The sequence below is a fragment of the Nyctereutes procyonoides genome, unplaced genomic scaffold (genome assembly GCF_905146905.1).
Source record: "Nyctereutes procyonoides isolate TBG_1078 unplaced genomic scaffold, NYPRO_anot_genome, whole genome shotgun sequence".
NCBI lineage: Eukaryota > Metazoa > Chordata > Mammalia > Carnivora > Canidae > Nyctereutes > Nyctereutes procyonoides.
The window spans coordinates 7,305,843-7,320,162 of NW_026575034.1; the positions used below are offsets into that span (position 1 = coordinate 7,305,843).

Sequence of the window (14,320 nt, forward strand, 5' to 3'; positions counted from 1 at the left end):
GTCACTGCTTCCTCTCTGAGTGTTGGTTTCATTTGTGGAAGCAAATATGAGGGGTTAGGTCAATGACTTTCAAGCTGTGTTCTGTTGAAGTTGAGAGCTGTGGTGTAGCACATGTGAAGGGGTTCTCAATGTCTGCTCCAATCAGAGAAACTCCTTTTACAAAATTGTTATATTGGAGCACTGAATATATTTTGATTTTTCCGAAAAGTCATACTGCTTAAGAACATTTTGATGCCATTAGGGTGGACTGTTTCCACTATCCAGTGATAACTCTTTGATAGCTAAAAGATTATTAATTCAATTTTTAAAATTGAAGACACACTCTAGGCAAGACACTCTTTTGTGTGCTAGAAGATGAAGATTGTACATAGCCTCATCTATAATCTATTGTAACCACATACAATGTCTACTAAAAGTCCACGACAGTGACATAAGCACAGAACTATAAAGCTCAGAAGAGGGGAAGTTCTGGGGATATGTATGTATGTATATGTATATATGTGTATGTATATACAAGTATATATATATACATACAGCATATGAATATATATTAACATATATGCATTATAGGTTACACATGATAATTATATATTGATCTTCTACTTACATATAAAACATTACATATAATACATATGCACATATATATTTCATATGCAACCTAGAAGGAAAGAATGAGGTAAAGTTTGTGTTTAACAGATGTGTCTAGTTCATACATAGAACTTTCATCTCCACTCCACTCCACTTTTCTGAATCACAATGTTCTTATACTACAGGTAGTTGGAAGGTAAGTACATAATCGCTTATGATTCCTCATTGTTTCCTAGCAGACTGTGTGTTAGCATCCTTACACCTGTGATGGTACAGGCAATGGTTATGGTCTTTAAGGACTGCTTTGTTTCATTCAATGGACATCCAATTTTACACTGCAAATCATGGCATGAGACTTAGGTAAATTCCATCAAAAGATTAGCACATTTAAAAAAAGTATAACAAGTTTTTCAATTTCTAGATCAGGAAGTTATTTCTGACCGTTATTTCAGTTGAATCTCCTAATGGATTTGAAGATTCTCAACACCTCCTAAAGGCTCACATAATGGTGATCTTTAAAGACAACGTTGTTCATCTTTATTTCCCCAGTAGAGTTTAGCAGAGTATCTTATGTATAAAGCACTCCATTTTTAAATAAGAAAATGTTATCAATTGCCATATAAAATAGAAGAAATTGTCTTTTCTATCGGAGCTGGCAGTAGTGTAAATTGTGCTGCTAAATATTAATAACATTTTATCGTCAAGTTAGCACAGATTATATTTACCTATCAGATCTAAAATGAAAAGAAGAAGATACTGATTTTTATGATTGTAGTTGTAAAAAACCAGGATTTCAGGATGAGCCATCACTGCTAATGGCCTTGCAATAAAGAATGAACATATACAAATTCAAAGAAAATGATTAAAGTTTGAAAATTCAGTTGGAAAGAATGGAAACATCCTAAAATACACACCAGTGTTCAGTTGTCTTCTATATAAGAAATTGGTGAACTTTTTCTGTAGAGGGCAAGATGGTAATATTTTTGGTTTTGTGAGCCACATGGTTTCTGCTGGAACTACTCAGTTCTACCACTTTGTCTCTTTGGTATTAGAGGGCATATTAATGAATGGACACCACTGTGTTCCAGTAAAATAGACAATGGGCCAGATTTGGCCCAGGGATCAGAGTTTGCCAACGCTGACCGACATGGCTACGAATGATTCTTGTAAATGTCTCTTTCTTTCCAATGAAAATTTAAAGATATTTTTAATGCTGGGTCATAAAGATTTTTTTCAAAAGAATAGTTTTCAAATTCTCCATCCCAAGATCACATTTAAGGAGTTGAAATAAAGTAGAGATATATTCTAATTTACCACACTTAGCAGTAACCGTCAAATCTAGTATTTAAACTATTGACATAATTCAGCACATGAAGTTAATTTCATGTGGTAAAGTTTGTCTTCACAACAATATCTGATAATATTAAATATAATCTCTGGCAAATACCAATGAGTAACGGCAATCTGAGCTTATAATTTTTAATTAATTTGGGGGATTTAAAATATTATTTTTAGCACAACTGACTTAACATCTTTTTCAGTGCTGAGAAAGTGAACAAAATTTCATGAACCAACTCGATTCAGAATAATGAATTCAAGAGCCTTAGGTATTACAAATTACTAAGATGTGACTTACCTGAAACTACAACCTAAGTTTGAATTCTCAGCTCAGATAAAATGTTATTTACACATTTTGTTTTGTATCACTCAATAACTGCTAACTTTTGAAAATATGGTAGTGTCTCAAATGAAAACTTTCACTATTCTAAAGTCATTAATGAGCATAGAAATAACTTTTCCTAGGAGGGCATCCTCTAACCATCTGAGTAGTTGTGTGGTCTAGAGGAAAATGCACTGGGGAGGCATCAGGAGACCTGGTTACCAGTCCCAACACTCCATAAAATCAACTAGATCTGAACAAATTGGTTGCCTAGAACACATTAATTTACTCTTCTGTAATGTAGGAAGAATACCATTCACCTGTGCTAGGAGGTTAACTTGTGTTAGTCGGTATGCAAGTCCCTTGGAAGTTATCAATTACCATATAAAACAAATGCAAAGATTCTTTCTCTTTCAATGCCTGGAAAGGTGGTAAGCATTGCTGCTTCTAAATTGTGACTTACACATTTCTTCTCCCTTCCCTTATATTCCCCAAATGAATGAGAACATACACTGTTTGTCCTTCTCCGATTGACTTACTTCACTCAGCATAAGCTTTTGTGTGCAAAAGGAAGGAGAAAGCTATTCTAAAAATAATTATATAATAATCTTTGTGGTCTTTCCTCTCTTCAATATATCATAATTTCTTTTACCTGAAGCTGAATGAGTGAGGTTCTAAGTGTGTTCAACAGTTTGAAATGCAAGTATGATGCAGTGAGACTCAACATACATATATTCATCAAAACATTTCACAGGGATCTGAATACTAAGTATACAGTGGATGGGACAAAATCACAACAGGCAACTTTATTTGTAGAATTTGATCCAAAACTCAAGAAAAAAAATAATAAATTAAGAGCGGATTCGCTATCATGTTAGTACACAAAATAAAACAAAAAATACATCAACGTTTACCATGAGATCATTTAAATGTATTTGCAAATGATTTGATAAGGGAAACGTGATTTACAACACGGGAAACTTCTTTTAACAACCATAGACTTAAATGCAATGCACTGTAGGTCACCTAGACTAGGTTAGCAAGAATGAACAAAGTGATAGGTCCAAGAGGTAACCCCCAAACACCTTCCTCAGACGGGACTTTGGTAATTGTGGTAAAAACAAAAACAAAAACAAAAGAAACACCAACTCCTGTTCTTCACCATGCTGGATGGTCATTTCGTCCATTTTTCTCCCGCAACGATGAGTCTATTTTAAGTACTTCAGTTATTATGAAGACACTCCAAATCCACAGAACAGCAGACACTTCCATTCTGTGCATCAAGACAGAAGTGTTAGCCAAATGAGACAGAGGATATAAATCAATCAGCAGTGTGCATCTTCATATTCGAAATGACCATACCTATGTTTTGACATAAACTCCACGAGTGCTACTGAAAAATGAAGAAAAATGCTGGAGGAGGAGTGGAAAGGAAGGAAGGACATATGAAATCCTTTAGAGTCCCTCCTGCTAGCTCCTGCTGGCAGCGCAATTTAACATATCTGAGCTCAAGCCAGGTTTGGGACTCCTCTATAGTTCCAGGTTGTTTATACAACTTATTCACTGGGATTATTCTAAATAAAATTGTTTCCAAAAGTAAATCCCTCAAAGATAATTTGCCATTAACAAAGCTAATCAGAAGTGCCACAAGGACCTGAAGGCAATTCCGAAATGGGTCTCAGAAAGGTTTGCATATTAGGAATCCAGTCTGTCATGGGAACTATGAAAGGAACAGTACATATTTAGATATATAAATGGCTGGAAATTCATTAAAAATCAAGGAATGCATTAATGTAAATATACCTTTTTAATCCCCCTAAACGAATCTCAGACCTGACCTCAAAGAAATACTACTAAATAACACAGTCTCCACATCCCCCGGTCATTTTGTTTGCTGGGGCTGAAGGTATGCCCAGGACCATGGCTCTTTTGCTGTGTAAAGTTTGATATCAGCCTTTTTCTATTGGAGCTGAATCTTAAGATGGTACTTTCCAGAAAACAGAAAAGAATCCACCTTTATCACAGCCATAAAAACAGTCATTCCTTCCCCTGAGGTCTGAAACTGAACAAGGATTTGATAGAACCAAATAGACTAATATTTTAAATGTGCTTAATCATGGGCATCTCGCACAGGTGTTTTGGCAGAGGTTGGACACTGCCTACCCCCTGCTTCAAGCCGGCTGTAGTCACAGCTCTTCGCAAGCGTTGCAGGCAGGAAGGGGTCAGTTTTTAATTTCAAAGACATGTGAGGATCCCTCATGGGAACTCCTCCAAAAAGACAGAAAAATAATCACAATTAATTAAATCCTGCAGCAGGAACTTCAGGTTTCCGCATTAGGCACTGTGATAATTAAACAAACCAAACAACGTCATAGAACACTTTTTTTTTTTCTGACACTGACAGTTTCATGGAAGAGCTTATAAAATTTTCCAGGATGAAAAGAGATCCCTTTTCTTTCTTTCTTTCTTTCTTTCTTTCTTTCTTTCTTTCTTTCTTTCTTTCTTTCTTTCTTTCTTTCTTTTCTTTCTTTTCTTTTTACTATGCAGGCCAAAATAGCTTAAATTGGCCATAATTGGTCCTGGGGTCAATTGTTAAAAATCTGTAGTTCAAAGGCAAGAGAAGGGACGATTTTGTTCCATGTTCATTTGGAGTTTGCCTCTAAACCCGGAGCAGCTATGATCCATTCAGACATATTAACCTCCTGCGAGAAGTAAAACGCCTGCCTGTGTTTTCACCCTGCCCCTCGGAATCTGTGCATGCGGAAACATCAGGAATGGGCCACCTGCAGGTACTGACAACTGTTCAAGGCCTGATTGTTCCCAGGACCTCCAATTACCTTGCATTTGCAGGTTGTGCAGGGAGATCCAGCCATTGTCCACACTGAGCCGCTAAGCCTTGAAATGCCATAGCTGTCCAGGCAGGTTTTTCTGATGTCGTAGGCGATGTTATCAGCTAGGCAGGGGTCACTCACGCAGCGGGGACAACACTCCCCTTCCAAGATGGCTGTGTACTCACAGCTCAAATTGGGGCAAGTGAGGGGCCAGCAGTCTACCTCTCCTTCCTGTAGAGAGAAAGCCAAAAATGGCTCATCCTTGTTCTTAGGCACAATTTTGTTCCCAAAGTCCCGAGGGGGACACGGTAATTCTCATCACTGTCCTTACTGAATGTTTTTACTTCCACCTTTATGGGGAGAATATGCTTCCTCCTTGGAGAGCTACTGCAGCTATCACCTCCTCCAGGGTGCTTTTGCTGACTGTCTACTGCAGCCCAAAAATGGGGCAAGTCTTGTCTCTACGCGCCAATGGCAGTCCATAATTATTTTTATCTTCATACTTATGATCTTTATCATCATTATCAGTACATTCCAGATTAAGTTTTGAGGCTTTAGGCTTTGGGCTTGTTTCTTTATCTCCCTGGTGCTTAGCAGGGTTTTGGTCAAAAAATGCTAATCGAATGAGCAAATAAGTGAAGAGGTGATAAGGTGCTGGTTAGTGTTTAAAGAGGGATTAATTTCTCTTAAGACCAAAGGGGAACGTGAGGCACTATAATATTTCAACCACATCATAAACTGAGCTCCTAGGATCAGACTTAAAATTGAGATTGGGCGATATCAAGAGAACTATTTTAGAATGATTTTGAGTATGACATGTAGCTAGTGACATCACTAACATGTAGCAAGGTGTCACAATTCAGATGGAGCCTCTGTGGGTTTCAGAATCTGGCAATTGTGGCACCATTGAGCTGCCTATAACTATTTCTTTTTTTTTTATAACTATTTCTCTATGCAGCCTCTTTTGTTATCATGACAATTCTTTATAATTTACGCAAACTCACATCTGATTACTTGGTCAGCTTCACAAAACAATGGCCTTTGATGACAGACTATGTCTATCATGCTCACCACTTCATCATCCAGAGTCTAGCACATGCAAACTCTTGATAAATAGTCGTTAAATATGACCCACATTATACTCAAGTAGTGATTAAGCTATGTGTTCACCATCTTCAGTTTTCTCAGGAAATATTAACCTTAGGGGTTGGGGATGGAAGTGGAAACACTTATTCTATGAAAATTTCATGTCTGAAATTAATCCCGATTCTTCTAGGTGCCTGATGACTGGCTTCTTGAAAAAGAAATGCAATTTTCCAGACTTATGTGAAAACAAATTTTATAGTTGTATTGGCTTTATTTGCCCTTGGATGGAGCCTGAAAGAAAATGGCTTTGATTTGAATATATCTGGGTTATACTCTTAAGTATCAGGAATGATTCAAAAGAATGTATTCTATTAAGATGATCTGCACATTCACCGGGAGACTTTAGAAAATCCGATAGAAATTTACAGTTCAATTTTTCTAAAGGCTTGTCTTCATACAGTATCCATAGACTAAATTAGTAATTTCAGCAAAAGTTAAACTATCAAAAGCAGCTAACTGGTTCTATTACAAGTTGACTTGGCTGTGACTTGATTCCAATAGTTACAACTTCCTCACAGATGGACCATCGTATTCACTATGATTATGTTTCCCAACAGTCTTTGCATCCTTTGAAAGCTTTGTTTGTGGTCTAATCTGAAACAAAAAGAGCCAGGTCCAGAAATTAAGTTTTTTCCTCTGGACATTCTCAAATCTGATTATGCCATTAGTATTTCTATATTAAGATCCAGAGTTACCTTCCTTTTTTTCAATATGAAGGTTTGGCATTCAAAACAGATTTTTCAATCTCGGAGATGTTACCAATAGTGACTATTGTGCCCTAAGTACCTCCTATGCACCAAATAGTATATTTGTGCTTCATATAATATATTCTCTCATCTTCACAGCAGAACTACAAAATAGGTATTCCACTGTGTGCAATGAAGGAAAGAATGATCGGTGCAATTTGAGGACCTGCTCAAATTAATAACACGGAGCTAAGACTGAATGACGCAGAAGTAAGACTGAGTTCTTGGTGTCTCTCATTCAATCCCTGATATTTCTGCTATGTTCTGTTATTTTTCATATTGAAGCTTTCAATAGGTTCCAAGAGATCAAAGATTTGGCTCTAACAGAACTACAAGTCTCAGTCAAGGCTTTGAAGGCTATCGTGCAGGGATTTTTCTTGATCTGGATTCGCCAACAAGGAGCAGTTGTAAACTAACCTAAGTTGGGCCAGATCTGACCCATAAACATTCTTTTTGTCTTGTGTATTGCTTTTTGCTTCATGTTTAAAAAAAAAATTTAATTCCAGTAGAGTTAACATACACTACTATATTAGATTCAGGTGTACAATATTCAACTATTCCCTACATCACCTAGAGCTCATCACAAGTGCACTCCTGAATCCCCACTGCCTATATCACCCCTCCCGTCCCCTCTTTGTATACTGTTTTAAAATAGTAGAATCTGAAGGTCTTTAAGCAGAGCATTTGCCTCTTAGTAGCCACAGGACTCAAGCTCCCCGAATAGGATTGCAAATAGCAGGAAACTAAACCCCATAGGCAACAGTTTGCAACCCTTCCAGAGAAAAGGGACAACATCCCATCAGGGAAGCTGACATACCAGACACCGGCACTGCTGGCAGCTATGAGTCCAATTGTCTCCGCTTCGATAGAGCTTGTGTCCATTTTGATCTAAACATTGACTTGTGACCCTGGTGTCACACTCTGGGCAACAGAAAAGGTCAACGCTTGGGTTCTGGCAATCACAAGCTGTCCGTCGGCAGAGTATCTTTCCATCCTGTTTGGAAATGAGGTTAAGGAGGTTACATCATTAGGGAAATGAGGCAGCGGCACTACGAAAAGCAAACCTTATAAACACTTTACAGAGCTCATAGGAAAGATTTCTTAGGTCAAAGTACTCCCCTGGCCACCTTTCATTTTGTTCAAAACAGATGCACCTGCGTGCACGCACACACACACCCTGTCTTCCCCTGACCTTGCCTGCAGAGCAGCCCAAGTGGAAATGGAGAAAGAAATATCTCCAAGTTTAAAAATGTCAGCATATTCTTTGAAATTCTTCCTAAATGTTTCCAAAAAGTCACATTTCTAAGCAAAAATGACAATTCAACTAAGCAGTTAAAAATGCATATACACTCAAGAACCTGTTTGAGGGGAAAAACATGCTACTTGTATTTTTATTTTTCCCAGTTCACAATGATATGATGAGATGCATTCGGATGCATTCATTGAATTTTACCTCTGTCTCAACTCTGGGAGGAAGTCTGACTATACCCTTTTTACAGAAGAATGAACTGAGGCCCAGAGATGCTCACTGATTTACCCAGCATGGAATCCACGATCTCTGAGGAGCACGTCGGGACTTCTGGTTTCAAAACAATTCTTTTTCTGCAAGACAGGCTCTAAGGTGCTTATTATAAGGGGCTCTGATCACGTGCCACTTTCCACCTTGAGGCAGTTGCCCAAATAATAGGCACCGAACAATTTCTGGAGTAATGGCCCTGAACACTCATACTCATAAAGACGTGAACTTCAACAGCACTCAAACGGTAAGACTGCACATTTGCAGCACGTCCCCATTATACAGCTGTTGCTCACAGTAATTTATCACCTTAGACAATAAAGATGCTGAAAATGTAAGGTAAGACCTGTGGCCACCATCTACAGTAATAACTGCCGTGGTGAATATTTACAAAACCAAAGACTCTCGGAGCCAGTGGTACCTAAAGGGCACATGAGCAAGCCTTCTGGACCTACCCTTGAACCTTCTCTAGAGCAACCATATTCAAGTCTTCAAGCCCATGCTTGACGCTGTTGAGTCTCAAGGAAACCACCATGATGGAAGGCATTCGAAGTATGCATCTGTTCATGTCTGAATGTTAAAAACTGGACTTCTTGTTGCCTCTACCCATTGATCTTTGTTCACGCTCTTGCTAGTCACACAACTCCCAATCCCTGTGTCACATTTTCAACTCTTCTTGTTCTTGGAAGACAGGATTTACGCCTCCAGTGAATCATCTCATGTCTAGATCAAACATCTCTAGTTCTTTTTTTTTTTTTAACCAGTCCCACTAGTTTTGAGTCCTTTCACTGTTATTGTTGCCTTATCTTCAACAGTTTTAAGTATTTCCAATAGTACTAATATTAAAAATAATGCTAATAATCTACCATCATTTAACACTTATTTGGGGCCATACTTTGTATTAAGCCTTTTATATGAATTAACACATTTAATCTTGATAATTCTATGGAGTATGATTCATACTCCGTTCATCAAATGAGGGATCTGAGTGAAAGAACTAAATATAATTCTTTAGTAAAAATCTGACCAACATAGTGAATTAGGACTCACGATCATCTTGTTTTAAGCACTGTACTTTCTTTAATGCAGCCTGATTTCAATATTTACTTCCCCACTTACTATGGTTCTGTCATGGTGTTGATTTATATTGAGCTTAATGAAGACTAAAACCTCATTAAGCCCTAGCCCCATCCTCTGCACTTAGTTATTTGGGGCTGGCAACTGTAAAACCTGATGTTTATCCTTACAGTACTTCACCTTGTTAGATCCATTTCATCTCTCTTGCCTGTCACAATATTTTCTAAATGTTGTTTCTGTCACCCACCACAGTTTGTCCTCCTTCACAGCTTAGCGACATCTGCAGACTTGATGGACATGCCCGCAGGGTCTTCATCTACTTCATTGATTACAATGTTGAATAGGACAGGGCTTGCTGAGACAAGTTTACTGTCAGCTAAAGCGGAAATCTTTAAATGTTTTCCATTTTTATAGAGAATGGAGAGGAGACATGCTGGCTACATATATAATAACATAACAGGTTGAAAAATGCTTTTCTCTATTGCTGTAAGAAATGACAATAAATCATAATTTTCCAAATATCAAGGGAGGAAAGACTATACAAACACATACACACTCAAGTTAAGTGAACTGAGTCAGAGATTAGGCTGGATGAAGAACTGTCCAGATTCTAGGAATCTTCCAACAATAGCCCTTTATTTTAACTCGCTAACATATTTTGCTTGTGTAATCATTGCCCAGAATGACTCCCTAGTGATTTATTTTAGTCAAGAGGTTCAAGAAAGGTAATGGTAGCTATAACATAGAACTATTTGGTCAGCTCAACTACTGAGGTCACAATATCACTCCCCCAAAGTATAGAAGGACTGGGCCTCAGTAACCCACACAGCTATGTCCACAAACCATATCAAACAGAGACAGATTCTTTCAGAAGAGGCAATGAGGCCCAAACAGAATGTCAGGTTTCTCTCTGCAAGTGGGGATTAAAAGAATGAATAAGAATAAGTGGATAGCCTCCAGGGTTAGTATAAAATAAAGCAATTTCATATCTCATCAATTATGTGAAAATGCCAAATAGGGCCTCTTAGTTTCTAACATATTTTAGAACAATGGCTATATTCATTTTGTCTTTTGAATTACAGAGTAACTGTCAAGAAAATCATTTTTAATAATGAAAATGTCACAGGTGGCTCCATTAATTCAGTGAGAATGCCATTACAAAACCTCAACTCACAGAGTACAATCACACTAGAATCCAAACTTGGCAAGAAAATGGAGCTCAAGGATGGTGAGCAATCCTTCTCATGGTCGATCTCTGGGCTCATTCCCAAAGCTTGACCTCTATCCCAGCTGAGGTGGCCAGAACAAGCCCAACTTAAAAGCCAAAATATATTTTCCCACCCTTCTGCCATAGAAGCTAAATGCTTTTATGCAGCTTATTAGTGCAAGTTCAGCTATAAACAATTAATAACCATTATAATATTTAAATTGCCCCTGAATTTTAAGAAGGACATAAACCTTCCCAGCAAATGAAAATGAATTCTTATTATGCCACGCAAAGTTACAGATTTTATACCATAAATTATACAGTGCATTACTGAATAGTTGACACATTAATTTATTTACTCCAGATTGCATAACATCATTTATTTTTCTGCCAGTCTTGAAACTTTTATTTATTTATTTTTATTTATTTATTTATTTTTTTAGTCTTGAAGCTTTTATTTTATTTTTATTTTTATTTATTTTTTTAGTCTTGAAGCTTTTAAATCAAGAAGGTGGACTTAGGTAAGATTATTTTTGTAAACTGCATAATAATATAACCTGGGGTTTGGCAAACTGATGCCTACAGGCCAAATTCAGCCAGTTGGCGATTTCTGTAAATAAAGTTATATTAGAACACAGCTTCCCTCATTGTCTGTGGCTGTTTTCACAGTCTAATGGCAGAGTTCAGTAATGAGACAGAGACCTTACAGTGTGCAAAGCCTGTCTGGCCCTTTACAGAAAATATGTTTTGATCTCTGGTATGAAGGGTAGAGTTAGGAGTGGTACTCTGGACCCACCCATCTGTTCTATCTTCTCACATACAAATTTATTGCGGCGTGCTACGCAATCTTCTTTACAAAATATTAACTCTGCCTTCAGGTTATATCCCACAACTAGTCCATTAGCCCTATTAGCACCTCTCTCATAAAAACTTTAAGAGTCATTGAATCCAACTGTCTCATTTTAATGAAGAGGAAATCAGGTCCAGAGAGGGGAAAGGACTTTTCTATACAGCAAATTAATGACAAGATAGGAACCAGACTTTACTCTGGACTTCCTATAAAACACTGAGTCTCGGGATCCCTGGGTGGTGCAGCGGTTTAGCGCCTGCCTTTGGCCCAGGGCGCGATACTGGAGACCCGGGATCGAATCCCACGTCGGGCTCCCGGTGCATGGAGCCTGCTTCTCCCTCTGCCTGTGTCTCTGCCTCTCTCTCTCTCTCTGTGACTATCATAAATAAATAAAAAAAAAAAAAACACTGAGAAACACTGAGTCTCCAATACGCTGCCTCCTTGTATCCTGAGGAGGCTGAAGGGTAGGATGAAAGGACTTCACACAAACTGAAATCGGAATTCAGGGGCGACAGTTCTCAAAGTATGGTCCTCTGGCCAGCAGCATTATAATCTCCTGGGAAATAGAAACTCAAATTGCTCTTACCCAACCTATTGAACCAGAAAGTCTAGGGGTAGAGTCGGTGATCCAGGTTTCACAAGCCTCCAAGAAGATTCTGGTGCAAGGGAAAGTTTGAGAATCTCTGATGGAGAAACAAAGTAACCCAGTCCATCAGGGAATTAGCATGGCATATAACCCTCCAGAGTAAAGTCTGGTTCCTATCTTGTCATTAATTTGCTGTATAGAAAAGTCCTTTCCCCTCTCTGGACCTGATTTCCTCTTCATTAAAATAAGACAGTTTCAACCCAATGAAAGGCAGGGTTTGGAACTGCAAAGTTTGGAAGTATAAAGTCAGGGAATAGAAAAGAAGACCCTATTCCTTGAAAGGACCCCTAGGGTTTTGAGGGCAAACTAAACTTGTCGTTTTGTTCATCTTTTAAAGAAAAGGAAACACAATGTTGTTGGTTAGGTTTAGGGAGCAAAGCATTTTTGTGAGTAAATACAGAAATTTCACCTCTACCCTGACCCCAGGCACAAGCTGACATATCCCTGTTCTTTTCACTCTGTGAGTGAGTGCCACACGGAGAACACCAGGGTTATTTTATTGTTAGCTCCAGGCAGATAGAGCTTTCTTCTTGCTTGAAGGAACTACTTAGGCTTCCCTACCAAGGCCAACTTCCTTAGCTTGTGGGCAAAGGCTTATATGAGGCCAGGACAACTGGCCAGCATTTCAGACAATCTCTACTTTATCCTCCTTTATCCTCTTCTATGTTGCCAGAGCAATTTTACTCTGACTTTTTGATGATGCAGGACGGTCGGGGGGTGGGGGTCAGGGGGGTACTGGTTATTTACAGTATCCATTTCCCTATCCACCTCTATCATTCCCAGAAAAACTCAAGACCTGGTATTGCTTGAGTCCTCAGTACCGCATTTAGTTTCAGGATGAATGCTATTCACTTTTCAATTAAGGAAATGAACAAACAAAACAAAACAATGCTGCAGGAAGCACAGAAATGAAATCTGGCCAAATCATAGTTTGTTCTTTCACTGCCACTGGATTTTCCAGTTTCTACTAATAGTAGTCACCGTAGGTAAAGGTGCAGGGGCAAATACAGTGTGCATTTATCCAGTGTGGCTCTTTCTCTTGTCAGTGGCACCTGAAATCTTTAGCCCAAGAAAATGGGGCAGGTAAGTCTTAAACATGCCACTCTGGACCTTCTTTTCTGCCCACAGAATGAGAGTACGTACACATTGCCTCAGAGGTCGAGTGTCTGACATCATTCATCAGGACGTATCACTTAATTTCTGTGTTATCTTTCGTGTGACCTTACCTCTCTATCCCTCCTTCAGATTCTCAGCTTTTACTCTTCCAAAACTTTCCTTCACCGTAAGTGGAACCTCTCCATTTAGTTTTGGTCTCCCCAGTCGTTCTATCATACTGTAGAACACCCCTTGATTGGGCCACACCAATCCTAAACAAAAAGTCATGATACTCTACAGCCCACAAATTAAGTCTAAATTCCACTGTCTGGCTGTGTCCCTAGCCTTTTTTTTTTTCCCCTAGCCTTTATCTCCAGGCTTATCATCAGTAATCACCTTCCCATATTCTTCTTTTTTTTTTTCTGATATTCTAAACTCAACATTTACTTTACATTTTCCTTAACAGAACATATGTAATGTTTCTGCATCTCTGTTCTTCTCTTCCTTCTGTTTGGGGTTCACTTTCCTCACATCTCCATTTGGCTAAATTTCTCAACCTTGAAGACCTCATTCAAAGATCACCTCTTTTGTGACATCTTTCCTTAATCCTTTCTGTATCTTCCTAGAATAGGGTATACTTCCCCTATGTTCCTATAACAAATTGTTCATGACTCTACCAGGGCATGACAGGAGATTGTGTATCCATTTGCCTGCTATGCAGCTCCATAACCAACAATTTAAATATGCTCACACTAAAATGCTGCAGTTTCCTAGAAGCTAGTAAACCTGAGATCTCTCATCTTCTCATGTTGCACAGTTAGAAAAAAGATGCCTTCCTAAAGCCCTTGACAAATTTATGAATGGAAGAGCCACAGATGGGTATCTGTGAAAAGAAACTGGGTTGTAACTAAGATTTAGGGGTTAAGTCCAGAGAGAGAACTATTTTTCACTTTGGGTA

At 38.4% G+C, this 14,320-nt stretch overlaps 1 protein-coding gene across 3 annotated transcripts in view; it reads right to left on the reverse strand.

The window, feature by feature from the left end:
* Nucleotides 1-3,059: 3,059 nt before the first annotated feature.
* The window catches only part of NELL1 (neural EGFL like 1), an 814,467-nt gene continuing 803,206 nt past the window's right edge, over nucleotides 3,060-14,320 (reverse strand). For all 3 annotated transcript variants that reach the window (XM_055317810.1, XM_055317809.1, XM_055317808.1), the window contains 3 exons: nucleotides 7,789-7,965; nucleotides 5,086-5,310; nucleotides 3,060-3,521 (listed from right to left, as the gene is read on the reverse strand). In XM_055317810.1, coding sequence (XP_055173785.1) covers nucleotides 3,471-3,521; nucleotides 5,086-5,310; nucleotides 7,789-7,965 — 453 coding nt within the window. In that variant the 3' untranslated portion in view covers nucleotides 3,060-3,470. The remainder of the gene's footprint in view (nucleotides 3,522-5,085; nucleotides 5,311-7,788; nucleotides 7,966-14,320) is intronic.